This window comes from Drosophila santomea, chromosome X (assembly GCF_016746245.2).
Source record: "Drosophila santomea strain STO CAGO 1482 chromosome X, Prin_Dsan_1.1, whole genome shotgun sequence".
Taxonomy (NCBI): domain Eukaryota; kingdom Metazoa; phylum Arthropoda; class Insecta; order Diptera; family Drosophilidae; genus Drosophila; species Drosophila santomea.
Genome location: NC_053021.2, coordinates 16,089,244 through 16,116,885, shown reverse-complemented (window position 1 = coordinate 16,116,885; position 27,642 = coordinate 16,089,244). Strand labels below are relative to the sequence as shown.

Below are 27,642 nucleotides of genomic sequence, written 5' to 3'. Positions count from 1 at the left end.
TATTTATTGGATTCATTCGTTCGCTTTTTCATTCATAGATGTGTAGTATGTATTCTCGTATGTATGTATGTAATTAAAAGTAATATTGTTTGAGCCGCGAATATAAAAACAAATAACAATAAAAAAATGCTTAACCGATCAATTAAATTAATGCGCCAATACTAAATAAATTCAAGCCGAGTCACAAACAAAAAAAAAAAATAAGTATATTAATAGAGAGAGTAGAAATGATACAAAATACAACACCGAAATAGAACTCAAGGACAGCAGCTAAGATTAGATATATACGTTTGATTCGCCTTGCGATACTGCGATACTGCACTGCCCACTAGGAATAACAATATATATGTACGTTTTGCCGGCCAAAAAAAACATGGAATACAATTAGGTGTAAAAGTACGGGTTATGATAATGCATATAGTACAATGTAAGTAGCTAGACCTTAGGCTTAGGTTGTATATGCTTTATATTTACGCTTTCTCTTGATCATTATAATTTTATAATTGCACATGCTTTAAGTTAATCGAAAAAAAACAAAAAAAAAAAAATGCACCGCTTAGGAGTCGTTTGATAGATTGGATTTCATTATCTTTTTGGGTATGTTGTGGTTGTGTGGTTGTGTGGATGTGTGGTTGTGTGGATGCATCAGATCAGGCTGAGGCGGCTGTTGGTCTTGCGCAGCTGGGCGCGCCATGGGATGATGTTGTCCTCCTCCTCCTCGGCGTGTCCCTGGCTGCCCTCCGATGGCTCGACGAGCTCCTGGCCTCCGCCGGCGCCAGAGTTAGCGTTACCCACAACGCCACCACCACCGCCATTGCCGAGCTCCTGATCCTGCTCAGCGCCCTTGGGATCGCCATGGTTCTCCTTGTTGCCCAACTGAAGGTGATGCTGCTGCTGTTGGTGTTGATGTTGCTGTTGCTGTTGCTGTTGCTGGAACTGGATCTGCTGGTAGTGCTGCTCCATGCCGGCCAGATTGATGTTGATGTTGTCGATGGACATGGCGCGGTTCTTCAGCCGCCAGGTGTCCGCCACCCGGTTGTTCTCCTCCACCTTGGGCGTGTAGATGGCCGCCCTAGAAGAAGGTGAGACAATTGAGGCCAGGGGTCAGGAGACTCCCCACTAGCCACTACACCCACTTACTTCAGCTTGTTCTCCGTCTCCTCGCGTCGCGCCAACAGATCCCGCTTCCACTGGGGAATCTGGGAGAGGCGACGTGACTCCGCCTCCTGGGCCATGCGCTCCTCAAAGTCCTTCTTGGCCCGCTCGGCCGCCTTCTTGGCCATCATCTGGCGCTTCCAGTCCGGTATGGCATTGCCGGCCTGATCCCGTTCCGGTATCTGCAAGTAGATCTTTGAGCCGCCTCTTAGCCACCGGTTCGCATCGGTTTTAGGTGGCATCAGTTGGTGCCAGTACTCACCTGGTCCACGTAGTTGTTGCCCGAGAACTGCTTGGTGATCTCCATGTAGTGCTCGGAGTCCATTCGGCTGGCCATCTGCTGCTCCACCTTCATCTTCTTGATGCCCGGTATGTCCTTGGAGATCTTCAGCTCGGCAATCAGGTCGGACTTGAGATACGTCTCCGTGCTGGAGGTCAGGCACTGCATGCTCAGGCTGCGAGCTGGCATCTGGTAGGGCTTCGGTACCTTCTGCGTGTCCGTGCGTCGCAGCTGGCGGAGATTGGATTGGGTACAGGGTATAGTAGTTAGTGATTGCCTCAAAGATACTATTACCTTTGCAATAATATTGTGCCTTGAATCACAATTGCTCACCTGCACGCTGTTCAGATCCTGAATGGAGATGGCCGAGAGTGGCTGGTGCTGCTTCCTGGTGGCCGTGTCCTGGCTATTGGGTGCCGATCCGTGCGGCTTCTTCGGCTTGTGCGACTTGCCAGACATGGTGGCATCCTGGCCACCTGCCACGCCCATGGGCGGACCCATCGGCGGTTGTGGGGGCAACATGCCATGGGGCAGCGGCGGCGGTGGTGGCGGCAGCGGTGGCTGCTCGCCCATTCCATGCAGCTGGTGGGGATGGTGCGGATGTGGATGCGGATGGGGGTGGTGCTGGTGCTGGTGCTGATGCTGGTGCGGATGCGACTGCGGATGCTGCGAGTGGAGCTGCGAGTGGTGCACCTGCTGCTGCTGGGCGATCTGTATCTGCATATAGTCCTCCGTATCCGTGGAGCTGTTGGGGAAAAGTATTGGATTATAGGGAGAGATCTTGGCTACTTTCACTCGGAAAAATGGCAGTTTGGAGTTGGAATGGGATGGGGATGGGTGTGGGTGGTGGTGGTCAGTGGTCAGTGGCCAATGGGAGCTGGGCGTTGAGCGTTAAGCGGACCTGCGCCAGGCGTGGCGTGTGCGCAGTATCATCTTCGGATTGCAACTGAGTTGCAGTGGCAGCTGCAACATCGGCAACTGTGGCAAGAAAAGTGGCAGGCCGCAAAGTGGCACGCATAAAATTTCATGCACTCTTGAGCGGCAGAGGAAGTGGCGAATCTCTCGGCTCCAGTGCTGCGCAGCTGGCTACCTCTGCCAGTCTTCAAGCTTTAGCTATCCAGTTTAGTTGCGTTGGTTAATGAAAATCTAGCTTTATTTTCCTTGGCGTTTTTCCCGCTGGAAAATGTGACGCAGCACGGCGATCTAGCCAGCTGCTAGCTGCTAATTGCCAGCGGCAGCCAAGCGTCTTTGAAGCCATGTATCTTATTTTATATGTTTTTTTATTTTTATTTTTGTTGTTGTTTTGTGTTTGGATTTTGGCTAATTGAGGCGAGGCAACTGTACCGCCGATACTAATTATAAAAAGCCGCTGCACGAGATGTTCAGCCAAATTAAATCGGCTGCCATGTGCTAATTGAAAGTCGGAGGATGGAGGATATATATGTATATACATACATATACAGGGGGTAATTGGGGGATAAACAGAGCTACTGTGTATGTACTACTCACCGGGCGGAGGATGGACACGAACGCTTGTCGATGCTGATGGACTTGAGATACTCGGACGGCTTGATGAGATGCGTGACGCCGTCTTGTGATTTATTGGGAAAACTGGGCGGCACAAAAGGCAGCACCAGCTGCTTGTTGACCAGATTGGGTCCGCCCGTCCGCTGTCCGCCAGCCAAGTGGGTTTCCCCATAGATCTGCTGCTGCTGCTGCTGCTGCTGCTGGGTGAGCTCGTAGTGATCCTCCGCAGAGGAGCCACCTCCGTACAGGCTGGGCGTATACTGATGCGGCTGCCCAGTCGCGTAGTGCGGCTGATTGGGATGGCTGGCATAGTTGCCGCCACCTCCATTGCCATTGCCATTCCCATTGCCATTCCCATTGGTATTGCTCCTCTGGCTTTTGGCGCCCTCCGAGTAGCCATAGTAATGGGCATTGGCCGCCGCAGCATTGGCAGCTACTCCGGATCGGGAGTGGGAGTGGGAGTGGGAGTGGGAGTCCTCCGAGCCGGCGGCAATGGAGCTGCCATTTGTGCTGCTGGCATTGAGCAGCTTGGCTTTCTTGTTCGCTGGAATTGAACCAATTTATTTATGAGTTTTGTGGGTTAGCAGTTATCAGCAGTCTGACTCTGGTCATGCTAGCTTGAGCAGGCAGCAAATAAACTACAGCAAATGTGCTTAAGAAAATAGGAAAATACAAAAAGTACAACAAAATACGAAACTACGAAACAACGAAAGGCACAAACACAATGGATCGCTGCGTAGGCGCCTTTCACCAGACGGAGATTTGCGAGGAGACGGAGTTGGAGATGGAGATGGAGATGGAGCTGCAACCCAGTTGCATATAAAAATACGAGCACTCGCACAGGTGAATCAAATGAATTACTTTTTGGGTAAAGAAGTGAATAAAATGAATTACTTTTTGGGTAAAGAAGTGAATCAAATGCATTACTTTTGGATGGAAGTTTGGAGGAGAGAAATGGGAAATGAGTGCTGCAAATGGGAATGCAAATAATTTGAAATTAGAGCTCAGTGGAACTGTAATAAGCATATCCTAAGATACTTATTTAATAAATCGATCATTCACTGACTTAACTTTAACTGCTGTTCATTTGACATATTCATAACTTAGCTATTTTTAGGCATACATATGAGCTGATAGGTAAGCTTCAGTATCTCAAATCGAGATCCACGCACACTCAAGTGTTAAAGTTCATTAAGTTGGTTAATGATAACCAAATGGCAGTTACAGCTCTCCATAATCGAGTATCTTATAGGATAGGCTAGACCAAATAGCAGGGCAAAATGTCTGGCGATAAGGGGCCAACTTAAGGGTGTCTGTGATAAGAAGAGTCTACAGTACAGATAAGCAAACGTGGCCAAAAAGTCCACACACGATGATTGAGTAGAACATGATATAGAGATTGCGAACCTAATTATGGGAAAAATATTCAAGTGCCCCAAGCCAATGTCTTTCCATATTGTTCCCCTTGATCTAGCTGAGATTCGATGGAAAGCTCGCTGCGCTTCCTGGGAAATCTCATCTATAGTTGGATTAATATCTGCAGACACGGAAGAATATACATAAGTTCCCCGCCGACATCTTCGTGGGAGTATGGCCATAAAAATTGAATTAGCCGCCGTTTCCATGGAAGTCAGCGCGCTGCATTCAATTTCCAGGCAGCCGGTTAATTGGCCAAAACACCAAAACACCATCTAAACCCGATCGCATCGGGTTACCAACTTTCACGGCCTTTTGGTAACCCGTTTCCACGGCGGCGATCATTACGTGGTTTTGCCGAGACGATGGCAGATTCATTGCTGCACTCTTATGGCCAAAACCACAATCGCAATCGAGTCCAGCCAGTTTGCATTGTGAATTTATTCAATCGATATGAAAAAAAAAAAAAAAACAACTCAAAATGCACACTTTTCCACATGTCCCCACACATTTTATCTTTTAATTTGTGCGGAGCAAAAAGCGGCTTGTACTTGTCAAGTTCGCGGTGAAATTCGAAATTGGAGTTGATGTCCAGTTCGGTTTCGTTTGCAGTTTTACGAGTGCAATGTCTGGTCTTCATAGTATCGCTTTTCAAATTGACTACTTAAGTGGTTTGGCTTGCAAAGTGCAAACAAAATTTGCTTTAAAGCTGGATAATATCACAGATATCAAAGCTTTGGGAAATGATGCTTAAGGTTTTCAATTACAAGTGGCATTGGATAATGTTTAGCATTAAATATTAAATGTAATTTTATGTGTTAGACAACTGTAGGTATTAAGGAATACAATATAGTTACGTTATTTATGAAACTGTTTGCTAACAACTTTATAAAAGGGATAAATTTAAAAATAAATATCAGTTTAGTTTGAATATGATGAAACCGAATATTGTTTGCAGAACTTTACTTCTTTTATTTTTAAAAACAAATTGTAAGTTATCTGGAAACGAAACAAGTTGCACAGTACACAAAGCTTCAGGAAACACAAAAGTGACAATTGTTTAATATAAATAACTCGCTTGTTATCAAACGTCACTTGTTGTAGTATTTCTTTTAAAGCCATCAAGGAATGTAATATGGAAAACCTCTCAATCAAACAACAAAAGGGCACATATTTAAAATAAAAACACTTCACGAGCTTTGAGATTGTTTATAACTCCGATTGGAAGCACTTACACCGAAATATATCAAAACGATGGAAGCTGAGCGTGAAATAATTCCGGCGCGAATTCTTGTGCATCTTAACCGAGCCCAGCATATTCATTCTGTATTTGCCACCTTCAATCAGAGCACATTATCAGAATGTTCGATGCGATATTGACGGCCGGAAAAGTGGGAAAAACGGGAAAAGTCGCGACTCTCAACTCGGGTGACGACGATGTTGCCTGGGCGAGCTCCGTTGGCAGCCTGAACTGGGTTCAAGCCATCGCCAAAGTTATTCACCCAAGACCATGACGACGGATCGCATTGGAGACACGAGTGAGGCCGCTTCGCAGAAACACGTTCACTTTCGTGGGTAAAAGTTTCGCAGTTGGCGGCAGATGCGAAGATCCACGAGCCGATTGCCAGGAGGTGGAGTCGGAGGGGGAGGTGAAGTGGGCGGCGGAGGCGAAGTGGGCGTGCCTCCCATGTGGGCGGTGGTGCGGGTGGTGGCTCGTCGGTGGCCAAATTGCTTCCTCATCGCGAATCGGGTCTCCCAAATGTCCACTGTGGGTATATGGCATACACATGTATGTACATTTTGAAGGCCTCTAACTCTAACAATTGGCAACGTTGTAGGCTGAGGCACTCAAAAAAAATGGGGGGAGCTTTACGAATTTGTAATTGTTCTTCAGCGATTCCCAAGCAATTTAATTTGGCAGTGTGTATTGTAATCAAGAAGCCCCATTTCGCATCGAATTTAAATGAAGTTGGAAATACTATGAAAGGTTATATAAATTTCTTGGCATTTTGGATAATAATGTTTTGTTATATCTTTAATGATTTAATTTAATATATTATTCTGTAATATATATTCAGCATGAAAGCTTAATCTCAATCAATTTTGACTTTAACAAATTAAGTTTTGAAAAGAGTTTGAAAAGGAAATGAGTGAGATGTTTCGCGGAGTGTAGCTCATATCTCATGACTTGTGCCTCGTACGGCAGTCAAGTGGCTGGGATTGTTTTCATCGCTGGCACTTCCACTTTTTCACTTTTCCAGCTCGGAGCCCGACTTCCACTTCTTTGTTTTGGCCACATTTTCCACGGATCTTTGCCGCCTCATCGTGCGAACGTTGGCTCAATTAAAGCCTCTCTCTCCATTTATTTTTTCTCCTGCCCCATCGGACATAATGGGCAATTAACAAATGGAAAATCGGAGCCAACACATGTCAAACATGGCAGGTATTATTCGCATTTTTCACTTGCTTCTTCTTTTTTGCTTGCGTAGTTACGCCTATTTTTGCAATTAAGTAAATACCCGATATTTATTGTGTGATAATGAGGGGGTTATTGTCTTTCCACTAGGAAAACGACTATTTGCATTTTTAGCTAATGAGCACAGGCATCTCTTGCAAGGTGACAAAAAGTAGTGGAAGGAAAATAAAGTAGCATTGATCCAAAGCCAAACTGCAAACTGCATTTGTTTAAATAAGGAGAAATTGTTTGCTGAATGGTAAGCGTATACACAAATCCACTAATCAATCATAATATTTTCCAAGCTGACGACATTAATTGTATGGCTTTGTGCGCACAGCCAGTTGCTCACTTCAATCAAGATGTAACCATTATCCCATCCAATCGACAGCCTTCGACTGCCACTGGGAGATCAGGTTCTCCTCGGGCAACTCGTTTCTGTCATTTCATTCACTGCAGGGCACTTCACAGGCACTTTTCCCCCCATGACTGGCGAATTTCCCCTAATTGATCAATCAAGCTGGACAAGTGGACAGTGAACACAATGGTCACAAGCCATCGACGATGCAGAACCACCCACAGAAATCATGGGGTTCAAAGACCTGGCAAACGGTTGAGGAACTTTAATCAATCACTTAATCAATGATTATTGCGCTCTGGAGTGATAACTGCCACCAGTAAGATTAGGGCAACACACTTTGCCTATTTAACTATCATAGATCCATTAGGGCAACACACTTTGCCTATTTAACTATCATAGATCCATTAGGGCAACACACGTTTTGCTATTTAACTATCATAGATCCATTAGGGCACCACACGTCTTCCTATTTAACTATCATAGTTCTGTAATCACAAAGAACTCACCCGATATGGTGGACATGGTGCGATTGTGGTTGCCGCGCACCAGTTCCGATGGCCTCAAGCTCGGCTCCTCGACCACTTCGAGTCCCGAATCCGAGTCGACTGCTTCAGTCACCGCCACAGGATTGGGTGCTGGAACTGGCGGAGGAGCTCCATTGGCATTGGTGGCACCCTGGTTCGGCATTTTCTTGTAGATGCCATTGCTGCCACTCATGCTGTTCGGCTGCTCGGCGCTCAAGTTGCTGCGTTGCTGCTGCACTGGTGCCCTCAGTGGTGGTGGCAGTGGTGGTGGAGGTGGTCCATTAACTGCAGGATTAGTAAAGGATTTTTTTAGAATTTTTCTCAGTTATCTTCTTATATCAGCTGTACTAACCCACTGCCAGATTTTGCATGGGTGGCGCCGAGGAGACTCGCTTGAGATTCCTGCTGCTCTGATTCATGTTGCCCATGCTGCTGATGTTGTTGTTGCTGCCGCTGATGTTGTTGCTGTTGCTATTGTTGTTGTTGTTGCTGGGGGCATCCGCCAGATTGTTGCGAATCATGGAGTTCTTGTGCGCCTGCTTGGTCCGCTCGGCCACATCCTCCGGCGGACAGACACTCTCGTAGGTGTCGCTCTTGATGCCGCCGTTGAGCAGCTGATTCTTCAGATTCACGTTCTTGGCGCTGTAGTTGTCCTTCAGCGAGGACTCGTATTTGCTGCTGTGCAATCCAATAATCGAATGCGATTTATTGCGATTTAGCAGGCTGTTGTTGTTGTTGTTATTGTTATTGTTGTTGCTCAGTGAGATGTTGCTGCTGCTGTTGTTCATGTTGCTGCTGTTGTTCATGTTGCGCTTGTTGTTCAAGTGCTGCGAAATCAAAGGGAAATCAAAGTTATGTTACAATAAAGAACTTCTAATAAGAAGAAAGCATGGTGAGGTTAACAGGCATTTCAAATACTTTGTGGCATACACTTTGCCAGCTTATAGTTATGTTGCAACAACAAATAAACTCAAATCGTAGTCTTACGTGATTGCTGTACTGCAGCACGATGTCCGTGCTCCTGGTGGAACTGGCGCTGGCCGATCGCGAATGGGAGCCACTGTCCCGCGACCGGGAGCGTCCCACGTTGTACTTGTGTTGCAGCTGCAGCTGCTGTTGCTGTTGCTGCTGCTGCTGCTGCTGTTGCTGGATGGTCTGGTGCTGCAGCTGCTGTTGCTGCTGCAACTGGTGTTGCTGCTGCTGCTGGTGCTGCTTGCGAGACTCCTCACGCACCAGATAGATATCCTCGTAGTCGTGATCCCCGCCGCCATTCTGATTGCTGGCCATGCCCTTGTGCGGCTTGTAGTTGTTGCTCTTGATGTTGCCGCTGGCGCTGATGTTGCTCATGTTGCTCATGTTGCTCATGTTGCTCATGTTGCTGATGTTGCTGCTGCTGCCGTGGCGATTGAAGCTCTGGCTGCGCAACTGCTGCTGCGGCTGCTTGGGCGAGTTGAAGCTGGACGAGATGGAGACGGACTCGTCGGAGCCGCTGCCCGCGCCGCTGGAACTGGAATGTACGTCCGCCTGGATGGTCATTGCGTTGCCCGCCTTCGACTGCAGCAGCGGGTGGGCGTGGCCCTTGCCATGCTGCTTCACACTGCTGCTGCAATCGGAGTCCACGAACAGATCCCGCACCCGATTGTAGATAATGTCCTGCGGATCGTGCAGAAAGAACGACTCTCCGGAGATGCTGCCATTCGGCGAGGGCGTATTGTACATGCCGCCATTCCGCATCGGGTTCACATACAAGCCATCGTTGGGCAGCAGGGCTCCTCCGCCTCCACCTCCACCTCCTCCTCCTCCTCCTCCTCCTCCTCCTCCAAGGCCTCCGCCTGCCGAAGAGGTGTTGCCACCCGGATTGCCGCCCAATGAGGACGAACCGTTGTACAACTTCTCGGAGGAGCTCCTCGATTGCTGCGAGTACAAGGCGTCGCTGTTCTTCCTCGTGATGCCCATTCCCATGCTCATGCCCATGCCCATGCCCATTCCCATGCCCATGCCCATGTTCATGCCCATGCCCAAGCCCATTCCCGATCCTCCTGCTCCGCCGCCCGCTATGGCCGGTGGATGCAAGTAGAATGGCTCCACGTCGGAGCTCAGAGTCGAGGAGGACTTGGACTTGATCGTATTGCTGCGACTCGTCTGCTTCGAGGAATTCGAGTTCGAGTTGCAGCTGCTGCTCAGGTGTTGCTGCTGCTGCAGTTGCTGCTGCTGCTGCTGTTGTTGCTGTTGCTGCTGCTGCTGGTGCTGCAGATGCTGCTGCGACTTGTGGCGCTGTGAGCTACTCTTGCCATTGTAGTCCACCGCAGTGCCGTGCTGCACCAAGACGTTCAGGCACTGAACAAAAAAATGAGGTAGATAAATATATTTATAAGTAAAATGTGAGATTTCCTAAGATGAAAAACGCACCTCAACCTGCTGATTTTCCGCCGCATCGTTGATGGGCGACTTGCCATATTTGTCGAGGGATAGTTTGGCTCCATGATTGAGCAGCCAACGGACTACGGATAGATGACCCCGGGAGGCGGCAAAGTGCAGGGGCGTGGCACCATCGCCATCTCGCAAATTGGGATCCACACCTTGATCTTGTACCTTTAATTCGAAAACATGCGCGGAATCCAATGATTTAATTGTATTACACATTAAGATGTTTATAAGCTGACTATAATTAATGGTACATAAGTGGAAAAACCACAGCAAACTGAACGATCCATCAATGTCTCTTTAGCTTGAAAAACACAACTGCCACGGCTAATCTATCTAAGAGCACGATGTCTTGACAAGATGTTGAGGTATTCATTCCTCGCTGTCCATCGAAATGCAGACTCCTTGTCCACTAAATCAAATCAATGTCTTTCGGCAGTTAAGTATGAGGCAGACTGCGTATGTGGAAAGTGGTTTGCCAGCCGCCAGGCGTTGCGGCTATAATGGAAACTATTTAGTTCAATTTAGAAAGGCGGTTTTGGTTTTCCACGGCCGCTGGCGATGTGATCTTGAAATTGCATTCTGCTTGTTGGGAGGCCATTGTCAGCGTTGCAAGCTGTGGCTTTGCATAAGCCACTCTCTCCGCTCCTTGGACACTTGTCCACTTGGCCACTTGGACACTTGGCAACTTGGCTACTTGGCAACTGGCTTCCTTCTCCATCGGACGCATTTCCCGATTGATAAATGGCACTGGCCTGGCGACAAACTGGCCGGGAATCCCACTCGAGAACCCCGTTAAAACCATTGAAAAACAGGACCCACAGACATCAGCGAATAGAAACGGGTTCACAGTCGCACTGAGCAAAATGAATGCGGGTTAAGAACAATCAATGTTCCTGTTTTCCCATAATAGTTTAAACATCTGAAGCAAAGAAAGTTGTCTCTGGGACTCTGTAAAAACTTGCTACCTGGTAATTGCTAATTAAAAATGAATTTATGACTCTGTGCACAAAGAACTAATATCGATGGTTCATTATATATGGCTAATGATTTTTTTTGCTTTACAGATCATTACAAGTTATACAAAACCCTTATAAATTCCTACTTAAAAATCGGTTGATATTATAAAATATGAAATATTTAAAATCCCCAGAATGCAACCCTTTCTATTTATTGTTCTTGTTTAGTGCAATCCCAATTGCAACATGCATTTTCTGCCAATGCACTCAACTCTGCAATTGACCCGCATTGCCGGCTGCAGTTGGCCAAGTTGGCCAGCCAAGTTAGCAGCTTGCAGATCGGATTAAAAGGCCGAATTTGAAGCGGAGCAACCCAGCAACTAGCCACTACTCACCATCCATTTGAGGCAATCCAAGCAGCCCATTTGTGAAGCGGCATGGATCGGTGCCATACCATCGCGTGCACGGACGTACAAAGAGCCGCCGGCCTCGAGCACCAGAAACTTGAGCACCTCCAAGTGGCCCTCCTGCGCCGCCAGGTAAACGGGCGTGACATCGTTGTCCATTTGCGTATTGGCGCTGCAATCCGGCGGATAAAAAAAAAACATATATACTCATTACTTGTCATCCAATTAGGTGCTTTAATATATGGCTTGACTTAATGAACAAAAAGTTGCACCGAAATAGCTAAAAGTGTTCTCAATTCGAAGGCAGAGTTGTATGCTATATCTAACTGCAGTTAATCGATGGAAACGCACTGGGTCAGTGGAAAATCTCTAGTCAGCATTTTCCTCTTCTTTGACCGGTTTTCCACCCGTTTTTATTGCGGAATATCATTGATCGATCGATTACAAAGAGATGGTCGATGGTAGGCAGAGATTAATCAACTGCACCGCCAATGGAAATGGTAATCTTTGAAGAGAATGTGTGGGAAAAGCTACACAGCGATTTGTCACGCTGTTCAGCGGACTATAATCGCATCAACATCAAATGTGGACTGCCATTGATCGGAATTGGGTAACAAATTCCGAGATTATGTCAAACTCTATAGGCCTCTTTGAAATGTGTAGTTTAAACGAAATGTTAATCGCTTTAAACCAACTAAAGCCATATTTATTGTAAACATTTTAAAAATATCAATGAGTTATTTAAACCCAATAATCGATATAATGGATATATGAGTACATGATTACTGAGATCATGAGTCATTTTAAGCATCCATATAAATGAAATTTGAAAGCAAGTTCAAGTGCACAATTGTAATACAGATTATTACTGATAGCAAAGAGAATGTAATTAATAATATAATTTAACCCCAGACTATACCACATGACCTGTATTTTTCATTCTATATAAGAAAAGTGTTTTCTGTTCTTGAAACTCCAACAAATAGATTAGAGTATCACTTGAGAGCATCGGTTTCTCTTTCAGGGATTTCGCACCTAACGACGCTGCGTCGGTTGTTCTGCTCCTTGCGCCCCGCGCCGCTCATCATGGGCGTGGCCTCGTCATCCTCGTTGGAGTCCTGATCCCCGCCGTCGTCCTCCATCTGCTGGCGCACCACCTCCACGGCGGACTTGCGCTGGTGGTGCGAGTGCGAGTGCGGGTGCGGGTGGTGGTTCATCTCCGTTTGTGCTGGTGGATCCTTGGCGTGCTGAAGCTGAAGCTGATGTTGATGCTGATGCTGATGTTCCTGCTGCTCGCTGCTGCGCTCCTGGGCAGCTGGCTCCTCGATGAGGCTGGTGTGGCCCTGGCCGCCGTCCTCGAGCTCCGATCCTGTGCTGCTGCTGTGGACGCTGCTGCTGAGAATGGTGGCCGTCACCACCTCGGTGGCGATGATGGTGTGGATGTCATTGTTGGACTTGGACTTCTGCTTGCTGCGGCGGTAGGAGGTCAGACTTGTGGTCATGCGGCCCAGGAGGCCCTTCTTAACGTTGATCGTGGAGAAGTAGCTGGCGGAGGAGGAGGAGGAGGTGGTTGGTGACGATGAGGAAGTGGACTGGTTTTGCTGGTCAGGTGAAAGGGGGGTGGTGTGTGTTTGAGTGGGTCCTTTGCCTCTAACATATATGTATATACTATATACATATATATTTATATTGATTCTTATTTTGATGGGTTCGAATTGGCAGTGCTTGTGGTGCGCTGGTGTTTTTTTTTTTGTTTATTGAATATTTTCTTTTGATTGGGTGAACTGTAATTTATTCGCCTGGGCTTACCGTTCCGTTCACGTTCGAAACTTCAGTTTTCAGTTTTTACTTTCGTTTGTCACCGGACTTTAAATATTTTCCGGTTTTCGTGTGTAGCTTTGATTTTCCTTGTACCGTTACACAAACACACACACACACACACTAACAGGCACGGGGGGGAAAAAAAAATGAGTTCGATTTATGGAACTGGTTTAGGAAAAATCACTTAAATGCCTTGCATTTGCATAGCAAGTTTTTGGCTGCAGTCTTTTGTTTTCCACTCGATTTGTACAATTTCTTTATGGATCACATACGAGTATGCTGAGTAGCTGAAACCGAAAGTCGGCATTATTCCGACAGCTCGCTGCGATGTCTGGGCTGTGATTAAACCCTCGATGCTCTATGCTCTATGCTCGATGCTCGATCTTATGCTTATGCTTCTTGCCTCACATCTATATAACTTTTTTTTAGGTGAAATTAACGCCTAAAAGCGAAACAAACAGACTGGGTACAGAAACACAGTCGAGGGGAGGAGGTTTCTCTCCACGAGTAGTTACGCCTGACTCCCAGTCTAAAGTCTGCACTTGTCTTGGCGTCTGCCACTCGTGTAGATGTTGCTGGTGTTGCTGGTGTTACCGTTTAGTTGGCTTGGCCTGGCTTTCCTCATGCCACAGTGGGGCAAGAGTGGGAGTGGGCCCCATCCAACGGTTGTATTATAATGGCCACTGATCACCGTGATCACGCCAATTTGGCCAGCGCCAAAATTACAGGCCAGCAAAACGCCAGCATACACTTGGTCAGCCGTTTCCCACTCCCAATTGCCTAACAGGCTGAGGCTGGAAAATCGTTAGCCAACTTTGGGTATCATTTAATTGTCTACTCCATATACTAGAGCAATAAATCAGGCAGCAGAACTTCATGGATGCCATGGAGACAGTGAGTGGTACCACTGTGCTTTCGCCCCCTGAGCTCCAGAAGATTCGCAGGCCGAACGGAGGCGTCGGAGGCGATGATGATGATGATGATGATGGGGATGGTGATGGTGATGGTGATGGGTATATGGGTACGGATACTAGTATCTGTTCACTTAGTCAACTGGCTTACGACTTCATGGATATTGCGCACGGCGGCGGAGTTAGCTTTCTTCGTCCGACTTCGGACTACTTGTTACATTTTCCAGCTTTTCTCGCTTAGAAATGAATTGTAAACCAATTAAAGTTGATTTTTCATCTTTATCCACTCCATACCGCCATTTATTTTTCGTGTGTTGTGGCTTCTTTAGTAGGTGAAAATACAGTACGAAACATATATCTCTATATATATATATATTGCCAATTTTTTTCCTCTTTGCTGTTTTTTGTTTTTGTGTTTGGCCTCCTTGTCTTGTTTCTCACTATTTGCAATTTAATAATTATTTTTTAATTTATTTAATGTGTCTGGGGGCCGAGGCAGCAAGTGGAATTAAAAAGCGAAATAATTGAGGCGAAGCAGGAGCCTCGTTAGAAATGCCAGTTGACAGTTATAGACTCGTTTATTTAATTGAACATTTGCGTGCTCGAATCCATTGATGGACGATCAACAATTGGCGATCCACAATCCAGACTCGTCGATTGCCCATCGCCGAGAGAATGCAGAATGATAGACATGCGAGTGACACAAAAAGAGCCCAGGCAGATGAAGAGATACAAAGATACAGATGCAGATACTGATACAGATACAGATACAGATACAGATACAGATACAGATACAGATACAAAGTTACAATAGCCAAAGTTTGTATTACGCAGCGATTAGTGGATACATTCAAGTGATTTCCCCTGCAAATGTGGGCAGTAAGTGCCGCTTCTCGATTTGAATTCTCCAGCAATTATCAAGATTTTTCTGGGTTCTCTTAAGAGGTTCTATAAGAGCATAGTTCTAATAATCCTAAGAAAGTGTATGCTTATTTCGGCAACTATAACCTACATAGAAATATGTTAAATATAAATGTTCTGTTCTATACTATTTTGAGCTTGGATTGATAACTCCCCTTTTATAAAGTTCATTTCTATAGAAGATATTTGTTGATTTAGTTTCTAGTTTTTATAAGCATTATTTGTCGAGTCAAGATGCTTAATCACAGTCCAGCGTAATGTATTTAATATGTTCAAAGATCCAGCGAGCTTGAATTAACTTATTTGCTCTACTAGATGGTTCTTCTAATTATAATACATTACAATTGCTACTGTTACTATTTCCATGTACTGACAAGCTGCATTTGTGAATATATTTATTGGTTTTTGAAATGATCATTAAACACAGTCCACGTTTTAAGTGACTATTTAAGTCTGTTTTAAGACCAAGCACAAGCACTCACAACTGAACGCATATATATATTTTAGAGCATTTAATTCCGCACTCGAACACACTGGCAAAAAAAAAGAAACGTATTGGCTTAGCACGGCATCCTTGGCGTCCCGGTGGCCAATTGATATACACTCGCTGCCTTGGCCAATCGATTAGTGGCAACTGAATGTTGGCCAAAAGCAGCCGTGGCTACCTTTTCATGGTTGCGGTTGCTGCGGCTGCTGCTGCTGCGGATGTTGCTGCTGGCTTGGGCATTAAGCCAAATGTTGTGGCTACTGTTTGCGGGGTGAAGATGGTTAAGATGGTGATGTTGCTGTTGCTGTTGCTTCAGCTGCTTGTGCGCCTTGCAGTTCTTTGGTACACTGAAACTGTTAATTAATTCGCGTTCCGATTCGTTAACTGCATTTGAGATACTTTGAAGCGCGAAATTTTGTCTGCCGTTGCTGCTGCTGCTGTTGCTGTTGTTGCTGTTGTTGCTGATGCGGCTGCTGCTGCTGTTGCGGCTACTGATGCTGCTGCTACTGCTGCTGCTGCTGCTGCGGGCTGACCAACGGACAGTCGCGGGGGCGTGGCCGCGCTGATGCATCGAGCTTCACAAAGAAACCGCACTAACTTCACCATTGAAATCAAAATTCAAATTCATTCCATGGCCGCGTGTTGCTGCTGCTGCTGCTGCTGCATAACGGTCGCTGGTAAACGGTAACAACTTTAACACCAACGATCACTGCATATATGTATATTTGTTTGAAATATATATGCTATACGCTATATTATGCTATATAAGACCGATGCGATACAAGACCCACGAACGAAAGCACCGTTCGCCTCGACTAGCCAAACGCGAATAGCCAGCACCACCGAACGCCAAGCGCCATCGAGTGGCCACCGCGAACCACTGGTGGTGGTGGTGGTGCTCCCTCCACTTCTTCCTCTTCCTCTTCTGCTCTTCTGCTTCTTCTTCATCGGCTTGCTCTTCTTCTGGAGACGGAGGAGGGGGCGTGGCGGGGGCAAACCAGGTAGCTCGACACCGAGCTGTCGCCATACGCATTATTATCAAATGGCCAGTGGCGAGGGCGGATCGAAAGCTTAACAGGTGTCAGCTGGCAGTAGGTGCCATTTAACAGTGACGCCCCCTAAAAATATTACAAACTATATTTCACACTCTCAAGTTCCTGAGCCTTCATAATTAATTTCTTTGGCAAGTTGTAATTTAATGTAATTTAAATGTAATTTACAAGAGCATAACAGTAAGTTTATTGCCTAACAAAAATAATAATAATATAAATATATCTTTAGAATTTGAACATAGTTTCAGCTTTTTCACACTTAGCACCTTAAATTAAACTTTTAACTGCACATTAAGTATTTTCATGTTATTCCTCACAGAAAGTCATTAAACTGCCCTCGCTTTCTTCTTTGCAGCGTTGATACCAGAAGCACCAGCTGTTTGCATCGCAGTGTCTCTGTACGCAAAACTATCAAACGGTTTGTGACGAGGGTGGGTTGAAAAGTTCGTAAGGCAATTAACTTCTGGTTTCACTTTATGTGTGCTGATACTCAAATATACTAGTTTAGGCATGGAATGATGATAGAAATAATATCTAGTGATTAAGTAGTCAGTACTTAGGAGCCTTTGTTTGTTTAGTAATAAAATATTTTTAAGCTTGATAATACAAAAATTTCTACCATATTATTATTTATTATATTATTATTATTTATAAGATTTATATTCAGAGCCGCCCTCGTTCTCATCTCTCGTTCTTTTCTGTGTCGCCATGTCAGTTGTCATGTCAATTGATCTGCCTTGGCGCTCTGTAAATATGAATTTTGCTGGTGAGGATCGCGGGAAGTGGGGATCAGGCAGTGGCACTGATTCCAACTCCAACTCCAACTACAACTCCGACTCCGATTCCGATTGTGATTCTGAGTGCGATTCTGATTCCTTGGCCAGTCAGTGCGGAGTTGCTCCACTTTGTGGCAACGAGTGAGGAAAACTCGTTGCAACGGTGCTTTGTGAGGCTGTGAGTTTTCCAGTTTGACTCCAATTGAAAATAGCACACGATGGAACCAAACCTGGCCTGGACTCGATTGCATTGGATGGCTTGGGGGGATCAAATGGAATAGGATGGGATGGGAGACAGGGAGTGCAGAGGATGGAGTGCATCTCGCTTGGCTGGCTCGCCTTGGCCAGTTGGAGTCCCATTCGCATTTCCCAATTAAATGAATCAGCTTTGGACGCGTGCTGCTGTTGGGGCACAGGAATTTAGGTGAATCAAACGCTGGCCACGGATCGCTAACCCACTTGGCGGGCTGTTTTTCCAAGTTTTCCATGTTTTCCAACATATTCGCCAGGTTTTCCTTGCCTTTCCTTGTTTTTACCCACTCGCCTTCATTCTTTCTACTTTGTTGGGTGAGCTAATAAGTTTTAATTAGTGCATTTAATTGCCTGCTCCCAGCTCTTCAGGTGGATAATTCGTAATAAGTTCTCAAATCGACTTCATCGTGTATTCAGTCAGTTTATGGTAATCAGATCGTTACAGAGGCTCAATACACTTGAATGCTTCCATTTAAATAATTATTACATTAGGGCAATAAATGGAGCAGATTAAACGAACAATAAAGTTCTTTTAATGCTATATTTGTTGCTACTGGAAACACTCTATAATCCAGTAAAAAATCAATTTGTTTTGGAAAAATGCTGATTACCAATTCTCCAAATATATATATACATGAATTTGCAGTTTTTCTCTATTACACATAATTTTGTTTTGAAAGCACTGAAATACCCACAATTATACGTTTAGCAATGGCTTTTATGACCAAGTCTATGTGCAGTTGCAACATTTTCCACAGCTAGTAAGCCACTTCTTTTAGATCTTAAACTAATCAAATCAGATAAGAAGCAACTAATGAGAATAATTGTCGCAGGTAAGTGGAAAGAAACCGCATCGCATGGAAATGCAGACAAATGGCGGAAAAAATAAAACACAAAGTGAAGCCATCGATCGTCGTGCGATTTCCCCGACACATAAAAACAAAGAACGGCTGGTGAAAAACGCTTTCACCCCGCAGCACAAAACGCGATGCAACTTTTGGTCATCATAAACTTGGGGACAGGTGCTCATCCACTTACCAAATATCCACGGATGCGGCGACCAGCAGTTGGACGCAATCGAGGCAGCCACGCGCGGCGGCATAGTGGAGGGCCAATGCTCCTCCGTTGGGTCTTTCGCTGCCGGAAACGCTCCCCGGATGGTGCAACTGGCCCACTTGGCCCATGCCGCCCAGGTTCATCATGCCGCCCACTCCGCCGAGGTAGGAGTCCAGCTGGTGGGAGTGCATCCTTATGCTCGGATTGAGGCTGCTGCTGTGGCTTTGGTTGCTGTGGAGGAGCTTGTTGCTGTGCAGATTGTTCAGTTTGTTGTTGTGGCTTAGGTGCAGATTCGAGTTGAGCGCATAATCGTTTATGGTTCTGCAGGAACGAGATAAATTTCGATAGTTTAATTTACCATTTTGTAGATAACAACATAACAATAATCATTTACTAGCCTAATTATAAAGAGCAACTTAATAATTTCATTACAGAAAGTATTGCATACTTTTAAGCTTGCTTTTTATCACCAAATGCAGCACACTTTTCTGCACGCCAAACAAATGACTCAAGTCACAAACTTACGAACTACGCTAAAGACTTAAGACACGAACTTGGGAAAACAATACAATTTTAAAGCACATTATTTATGAAATATCCCTGAAATTCATTTTACACTTTTCTTTTTTTACTAACATCCAGTGACTTTTGTTGCGAAGTGGTCGCATGTTCGATAAAGCCCAGAAAAAATGTACATTGTTATTAAATTATTTGTTTGGCAGCCATTTAGGCACTGCTTTTAATTAATTAATTGGCCTGGGTAAGTGATGGTGATTAATTTTGATGGCATCTGTTTGCGCATCTCGGGCTGCACTTGGATACACTGGGTGCCCTTTTCCGAATCACTAAACCAGGTCAAGTCTGCTGCTGACTCATCTGATTGCCGTTTCCGCGGCACAAACAAACAATCACAATCACAATCATAATGATAATGCTAAGAGAAACAATATACACGGCGACATATTAATTGAAAGCTGAGAAGCAGCGCCGCCAGCATTAAAATGCGAAAATACCGGGCATTTGTGGATGGATCTCGTTTGTCGCTGCTTTCCACTTGTGGCAACAAAAAGAAACAGAAAGCCGCGAAGACGACACTTTCTTCCAGTTTATTGCATCAACGCTGGCATCGCCGCACAACAAATGCCAAATGGAAAATGGAAGCGGGCCGGTAGCAGGTGTCAACAAAACAGGGCAGGTGCCACCAAACCCATGAAACCCGCAAAACCCACGAAAACCCACAAAAACCACAAAGCCAACAAAGCTAACAAAATCCGGCAAAAACCCACAAACATTTAGCTGAGAAAGAAAAAAGTGAAATAAGCGATTTGGCAATAGCATTACAGGCCAGTTGGTCAACTGAACTGGCAAAGGGGGTTAAGAAAATTATGATCTTTAAGGGTGTTAAGAGGTGACCACCGTTTTCTGGCTTCATCTGATCTCTGGTTTGTGATATAATGCAAGTAAGCCGAAAGTAAATACTTAGTTTTAAGGTGAAACTAGTAATGTATAATATATATATATAACTTGTCTGCTTTTAAACAAATTTATTTATTGATTCGTGCAGCTATTTAAAAAATGTATTTGCTCAGTGCTCCTACATACGAAATATTTGTAGTATCTTAACTAATGAGTATAGCAAACGCATCCATGCGGTTAATACTGTAATTTAAAAGGCAAAATTACAAAGCTTTCAAGGCAAGCTGCAAATAGTTTAATAATCTACAGACTTTGAAGTATGTTTCTATTCATCTTTCATCGGGCATCAAAACAAAGGCATAAATAGTTAAGTAAATATGTATTGGAGAGGAAGGGCATAGTCAAAGCTCGGAAAAAGTGGAAGAACGGAGAACGGAAGAAAATAATCATTTAAGAAATTATACTCATTGGAGATCTGTGGCTTTTTGTGGAATGGGAAAGCCGGAAAGTTGGTGGGAAATTTGCATTCTGCTTTCGATCTGAGAGTTCGCACATAATCCGATTGGCAACCACTATAAATCATACACCTATTCCTGATTTTGTCGACTATTTAAATTATAACACGCATTTTCATAGCTTTTTTTACAGTTTGCACTCATAACAAAAATTTGTTGTAGCACTCAAAAAAAAATGTGACACTAAAAGAGTCAGTAAATTGAGATTTCTTGCACTCCCAAATTATTTTAAAATTATTTTAACTTTCGTCACGTAGTTTTTATCGGCACATTACTGTAACTAATTGATTTCGGCGCTCGTCTATTTTTGTGGCTAATTTGTGTTCTGGTTTGCCGTTTTGTTTGTTTTTTATGGCGATTTCTTTTACCTCAATTTGACGGCAATCTCGCGGCACTTGACGCATGGCACCTGACCAGATTCCTTGGCGGTCACTGCTGCACTGCCTCCCTTTTCCGCTGGCGCTATTGTGGCATACTGGGCCTCCTCCTCCTCCTTTTCCAGCTGCTCGTCGTCGGCCTTCTCATCCGCCTCCGTTTCGCTGGCAAAGTCCACGACCAACTCCTCGTTGGACTCCTGGCTGGATGGCACCAATTGCCTGCGGCTGAAGTAGCCCACGTGCTGGTCCACGCCCGCATTGGCGTCCAGCAGGATGCGCTCGTAGGCGGCGCTCTCGTTTTCCGAGAGCGCGAATCGCTGCTCGAAAACCCGGACGGGCAGCGCACTTTTCCGTAGCACCTCCATCCGCTTGTGCCGCAGCTCGATGGAGAAGATCAGGCGGACGCGCACCAAACGCCGGAGACCCTGATGCGTTGATCTGGCGCGCTGTAGCCTTCGGCGCTGCTGTCTCAGCTCCAATTTCTCCAGACCCTTCAGCGACTTGGGATCGTGCAGGCCGTGATTGTAATCCTCCACAGCGGTCAAATCCAATGCGGAACGCGTGCGACGCCACGGCACCAAGTCGAAGTGGGCACCCGCCCAGGGATGGAAGTTCACCTGGCTGACGTTGGTGCTGCGATCCTGCTTGAGTATCCAATCCGATTGCTGCTCCTTGGTCACGCGCACGTGATCATTGCGTGCCGCTGCCTGCGGCTTGTGGCGTTTATATCGCGGCACCAGTGTCGCCTCCAACATTCGCGCATCCAGACCGTAATCGCGACGCAGCTGCTCCAGCTCCCTGCTGCTGGCCGTAAACTGAGCACCGTTCCACACGATCACCGGCGCACAACTGGCCATTGGTTGCGTTGTTCGTGGTTTGTTCCCTCTGCTGCTTGATGGTTCTATATGTTCTGTAAGTTCTGAAAGTCCCCCTGACTTCCGCGCACTTGTTGATTTTGTTCTGTTTCTGTTTCTGTTTCTGTTTTGTGATTTTTCCGAATCCCCACCGCTCGTCTTCCGGTTTCCGCTCGGCAATGTCGCGTTTGTCGCGTCCGCGCTCCGTGACGCCGGCGACGCAAATGTTCGCTGGCCAAAAAAGATACAAACTCAAAATCCGCAGTCAGTCGGGTTCCTATGCAAAAAAGTTGCGCCAGCTGCGCTGCCAGCCAAACGCCACTCATGATTAAGAGTTTTCAGTTGCTGCTGCTCTTTTCTGTTTCTGTTTCTGTTATTGTTATTGTTATTGTTTTTTTTTGTTATTGTTTTTGCTGATGTTGCTGTTGATGCTAATGTTTTTGTTATTGTAATTGCGATTATGGGCTGTTTTGTTGGGGTTGCTGGTGTTGTTGGTGCCGCTTTGTTTGCCGATATTGCCGCGCGTTGCTGCCACTGTTGCCGCAGCTACACGCAACGAAAATGTGGCCAATCTCTAGTTTAGATTTACTTTAATTTAATGTTTGATTTATATACAGTGATATTGTTTTACAATTAAATATCTTTTTTAATTATATGAATTTTAATCATTTTAATTACTCAAAATACATATTTTTCAACGAAAAACGAATACGAATTTTCTTTATAATAACATTTTACCCGCTTAAATAGATACTTGTGTGACTTCTAGATTTTTTATTACTTATTATTTTAGTTATTTATTACGACTGTCAGAGTTACGATAGCTTGTAAAATTACTAACTAAATAAATAGACAGCTGTCTATTTAATAATTTCTCAATTTAATGTAAGACTTTACAGCTTTTTATTTGCAATGTTTTATATTATCGTATTTAAGCATTGAATATTATCGTATTTAAGCACTGAATATTAGACGTTACGTTTGCAGCATTTTGAATCACTTTCCAGCGACTTAAGACTAAACATTTTCAAGGTGATTAACGAAACTGGAAATCGCATTTTCTCTCGGTGCACATTCAACGTTTGCTCAACATTGAAGAGTCGCGGGCTTTGCTGCCCCTCTGATTGTATTATTTATTTATTTTTCACGCTCACTGCCATGTCAACTCTGCTCTGGGGCAACCCTCTGCCGGCGTCGACGTCGGCGTCGCTTCACTCGGCTGCGCACGCGTCAACAACAACAACAACAACAACAAGAGAAACAAACAGCAATGGCATGCATAGTAATAGTAACTAAACCATAGTTGTTGGAATTATCGCCGCTGTTGCCGGGCATTCAGCCATTCGAGTTCACAGTTCTATTCTCGGCTAATTGACAGCATCGGGCCATTGGCATTGTATTGGCCAAATTAACCAACAATTGCGACAGTGAAAAAAGCCCTTTTTTTTAGTAAAGATATGGGAATAACTAATAAAATGAATTTTAAGTGATTTATTCAGATCTCCTAACCAATATATTAACTTAATATATTTAATCCTACAACTATCGTATATTGTATTTATTCATTTACCTTTTACAATTGTAATATTTGTTTATATATTGAATAAAGAAATATTTACTTGTTTCTTTTTATTTTGTGATATACCTTTGTGATAATAGTTAACCAATTATTTCAAATTTAAATACATTACAGCCAGTTAAGGCCAATTTCATCATCGTTTCCCATTTGCCTCGATCGAAGTTTAGCTAATTTCCATAGAAAATATGCAATTAAGTTGCAAAATATCCGCCTGCTGTTTATAGTTCTCATTGCCTTCTAAACAGACATGGCAAATATCAATTATGCTATATACTTTATACATACTACATATATAGAGATATAGAATTGGTGCCCCTAGAATGGGCGCAACTCAGGCGTGGCGAATAAAAATGAATTGGGGGCTGGCTTGCAGCTTCTTGAGTGGCAATTGAGCAACTCCAACTGCGCGCTTTTCCCCCGCATTTTTCCGCCCGGCTTTTCCACCTGTGTGACTCATGAAAAGCGTGTGCAGATGGCGTAAATAGTTGCCTCGATTTCTGGTTCAATGGCGCTGGCGGTCGAACTGCGGGTGTCATTCAGTACGAATATTACGTGACTTTCAGCTGCTGGAAAAGTAAAAACTTGTAGTTAAAGTGCTCAACCTAAACGTCAACCTCAACCTAAAACTCAAACTCTGCGTAATAGCATTCCCTGTGGGCCATGTGACCCAAAAAGGGCAATGAAAATGAAAACGCCAGAGATGAGAGCCATTAGGTGAGTTAGAAAGGCTGCCATTGAGGCTACGGCGAAGTCGTAGTTATAATGCAAATATAACAGAGCACATTATAGTGGAGGTCCATCCATCTCATCCATCCGCATTTCACGTATTTCACGTATTTGTCGCTGGCCATTCAAATTCAAATTCGAATTCACATCTGGCCGAAGGCTGTCCAAATCGCATCCATTCAGTCCATCATCAAAGTGCTGTGACATACATCCCAAGTCATATCGATAATATATTTATTGTATTTACTCTTGGCTCACATTGCCCGTGGGCATTCGTCGCTAAAATTGCGCAAGGAGTTTGTATTTGCTTTTTTCTTTACGTTTGTAAATTAGCATTAATATAATAAAGCGAGAACCGTTAAAATTTATTGGCTAGCAACTCTATCTCTATAAGAATTGTTAACTTTTCGCTAATCTCTACAGGAAATTAAGTAATATTGTTTTTGAGATTTCTCTCGGGATAACCGATTAGGCGTTATTGAAAATGATTTTAGATTATATTTCTATCTATTTGTGTATGAGTATACAAGTGAAGCAGATGTCAGCATTTTGTTGCATTCATATTATAATTTAACTTCCTAGTGCAATAAAAATGTAGATATCATTGGTTATTGTATCAACAACAAAGTGAGCCACACAGGCAGCAGGAAATCCTAGTTCAATGGATTATTGTCACCAGATCAAATGAAGTGCTTGCAAATATTTGCCAAAAAATTCCATTAAATGTGCTATTTATTTTTCTAACCCACTCTTAACTTGTCTTAACGGCTGGCAAGCTATTAATCTGCAAAGTATTCGAAGTACGAAAATAAACAATTTGAAAAGAGCTCAAATCATCAGCTCACAAATGCTCCAGTGATTTTGAAGGGTAAAACCATAAAAAAGGAAAATCATTTCTTTTGGGCGCGCTGGAAAACAGTTTGTTCGGTGGTTAACTGTGTGGCCCACTCGGCGGATGGGAAATGAACATAAAACTCTATAAAAAACAGCACCACTCGCGGCAACAAAAAGCTTTAATAGCACTGTGGTGGGGCAATAAAAACGTACGAAGAAAATAAAATGTGCCTGCTACTGCTATATGGATTTACGAATATTTAGGTAATTGCGCAATATGGAAAATGAGGGAGAATACACAAACGCATCAAAATTGGGTTAATTGGAATTTTACTGGATTTTACTTATATACCAAATACAACACCTTAATATACGTATTTTTTAATATTAAGAATAGTTTAAGCATTTCATTAATAATCTAAACGTACTTATTTGTTACAACAATTATTATACAAAAATTGATTGCTTTACGCTGCTTTCATTTTTCACCCGCCAAATTCTTTGACTTCCGATCACATCTTGCATACTCTTACTTTCGCTCCTTTGTTTCAGTTTTCGAGTTTTGCCAATCAAAAGCAGAACAGTCCGCTAGACTTTGATCCAACGGTAAACGCATCGTTTTCATCTATCCGTCGATTCAAGATCTCACATGGCACCTAAATATATCTTGACCCATCCGTCAATTCAAATTCAAATTCAAATTTTCGAACGGCCGAGAATCGAAACACGGCAAGTTTTCACTTTCGTGTGTGTGATTTTGGCAGTGGAGAAAAAACTTTGGAAGAGGAAAAGTAGAAAGCAAAAGTCAATGTGCTAAACTACTGAACTTTTGATGGCCGATGATATACTATATTAAGAATTTTTGGTGCTTCAGCAGCTATTTATAAATCAGTAATCAATCAGAGAAATTTAGCAAATTTAGTAAAGAATATTCAAAAATTTCATAAAGAACTTAAGCTAGTAAAATCGATGTGAGAAATTTTTGATTTAAATATTTCTTTTGGGAGTTTAAGTTGCCTTGCATTTTTCAAGAGCCACTTCTCTCTTTCTATCAAAATATGCCCGTCTCTGTCTGCGAACCTCCCGTGTCATTCATATGCAAATCTGAGTTGATTCAATCACTCATTCATGCAATTCAAATGAAGTTCGTCCCGTGAAAGTAAGCCATGGCAAAAGTCCGAGAAACAAACATTTGTCCAACAATCCAAGCCAAGCCAAGCCGACAACAAATGTTCAAACAAGACGAGACATCAGCGGCCGTCCACTCACCCGAAGACTCACCCAAGTTGTGACAGGTCGTGGTCCATTCCATTACGCCTCCCGCCTCCCGTCTGCCGACTGCCCTCCTGCCACGCCCCCTAACACCTAGCCGCCCCCTTGGTAAAGAAAAAAAAATAAAATCTCCAAGCGGAGAAGTTCGGTGAATGCCCTGCCTTTTGAGTGGCGACTGCAAATGAGTCAACTGGCTGGCAAACATGAATGCAAATATGAATATGCAGAATACCCTTCACTTTGAACTGAACCACGTACTCGAGGGCTTTGAGTTGGAAAATCTAAAGAAACCTGATGAAGACTGCTCTAGTTGCAACAGTTGTATACATAAAATTTTATCTTAATTCAAAGAGTCCTTAATATAACTTTAAGAACTACCAAACTACCAAAAGAAAATGAAAGTTTGGATAATAAGTATATATTAATATTCAAAACAATTAATAATTTAGTGGTCGTTGCCCATTTGCCTGCCGAATTAACTAATAGTCTGTAATGGACTGCGTGCGTATGGATTAACGAGATTTTTCGCAGCCGCCAAATGGCAAACGCCAAAAATCAATGAACTTGGTGGATTTATGGCTCTCCCTCGGCGACTTTGGGACTTTGGGACTTTGGCTTTCTGCGCTCTGCTAATGACCAAATGCGTGCAGGTTGGTCTTGGCCAAATCGATCGGGGGCTGGCAGCACTTGGACAAATGGCCAATTACGATTGGCGACAAGCCTACAACACGACACAGAGCCAAAGAGCCAAAGAGCCACACCGATGGGTGGGAAACCCGTTCGAGGCGATGGAAAACATGGAAAAGATGAAAATGCAGCGAAAAATGTCGTATGTAAACGCTTGCCTTAATAATCGACATTGGTGGAAAGTTGCAACCGCCACTCGGTTGTTGACCGCATCCATGTATACTAAATACATATATATGTATATACTTGTATATATATAAATATTTAAGTATGTATGAAGAGTCTGGAGTCTGGGCAAACGAAAGCAAAAGCTAAAGGAAAAGGATGGGAGGAGACAGAGGCGCGTCTCTGGAGCAAACAAGTTCCCCCAGAAATTTCACTTTCTTTCTTTTGCCGTTTCTTGGTTTTTAGCTTGGACTTAGCTCAGTTTTTGTTTTTAGTTTTAGACGAACTCCTTTTGGCAGTGGGCAAAAGCGTTGCTAATTAAAGCCATCGCTAATTGCACAAATAAATGTTACCACAAATAATGAGCGTCTGGCAATCAATGCGATCGACTTGTGATATATGTATATGTACGTAATCCGAGTTGAACGAACGG

General features: G+C 44.1%; 1 protein-coding gene across 3 annotated transcripts; it reads right to left on the bottom strand.

The window, feature by feature from the left end:
• Positions 1-11: 11 nt before the first annotated feature.
• On the bottom strand, positions 12-21,951 carry LOC120456895 (protein PF14_0175). Of its 3 annotated transcripts, XM_039643997.1 has the most exons (13): positions 21,084-21,951; positions 18,767-19,105; positions 12,544-13,053; positions 11,497-11,680; positions 10,128-10,310; positions 8,706-10,055; positions 8,071-8,545; positions 7,701-8,003; positions 2,945-3,506; positions 1,769-2,180; positions 1,418-1,666; positions 1,141-1,337; positions 12-1,072 (listed from the first exon to the last, which is right to left on the bottom strand). In XM_039643997.1, the coding sequence occupies exons 1-13, from the start codon at positions 21,947-21,949 to the stop codon at positions 646-648; spliced, it is 6,057 nt and encodes a 2,018-aa protein (XP_039499931.1). In that variant the 5' UTR covers positions 21,950-21,951; the 3' UTR covers positions 12-645. The 3 variants fall into 3 exon arrangements, with proteins under 3 accessions (XP_039499931.1, XP_039499928.1, XP_039499929.1); XM_039643994.1 differs by lacking the exon at positions 12,544-13,053 and having other exon boundaries at positions 1,141-1,349; XM_039643995.2 differs by lacking the exon at positions 12,544-13,053.
• Positions 21,952-27,642: the final 5,691 nt, after the last annotated feature.

Coding starts and splice junctions, on each gene's coding strand:
- LOC120456895 (XM_039643997.1), bottom strand. CDS start 21,949: ATGGCCAGTTGTGCGCCGGTGATCGTGTGGAACGGTGCTCAGTTTACG. Junction 10,056..10,127: donor CGGAAAATCAGCAGGTTGAG/GTGCGTTTTTCA, acceptor TTTTTTGTTCAG/TGCCTGAACGTCTTGGTGCA. Junction 3,507..7,700: donor CACCATGTCCACCATATCGG/GTGAGTTCTTTG, acceptor GTTCAATTCCAG/CGAACAAGAAAGCCAAGCTG.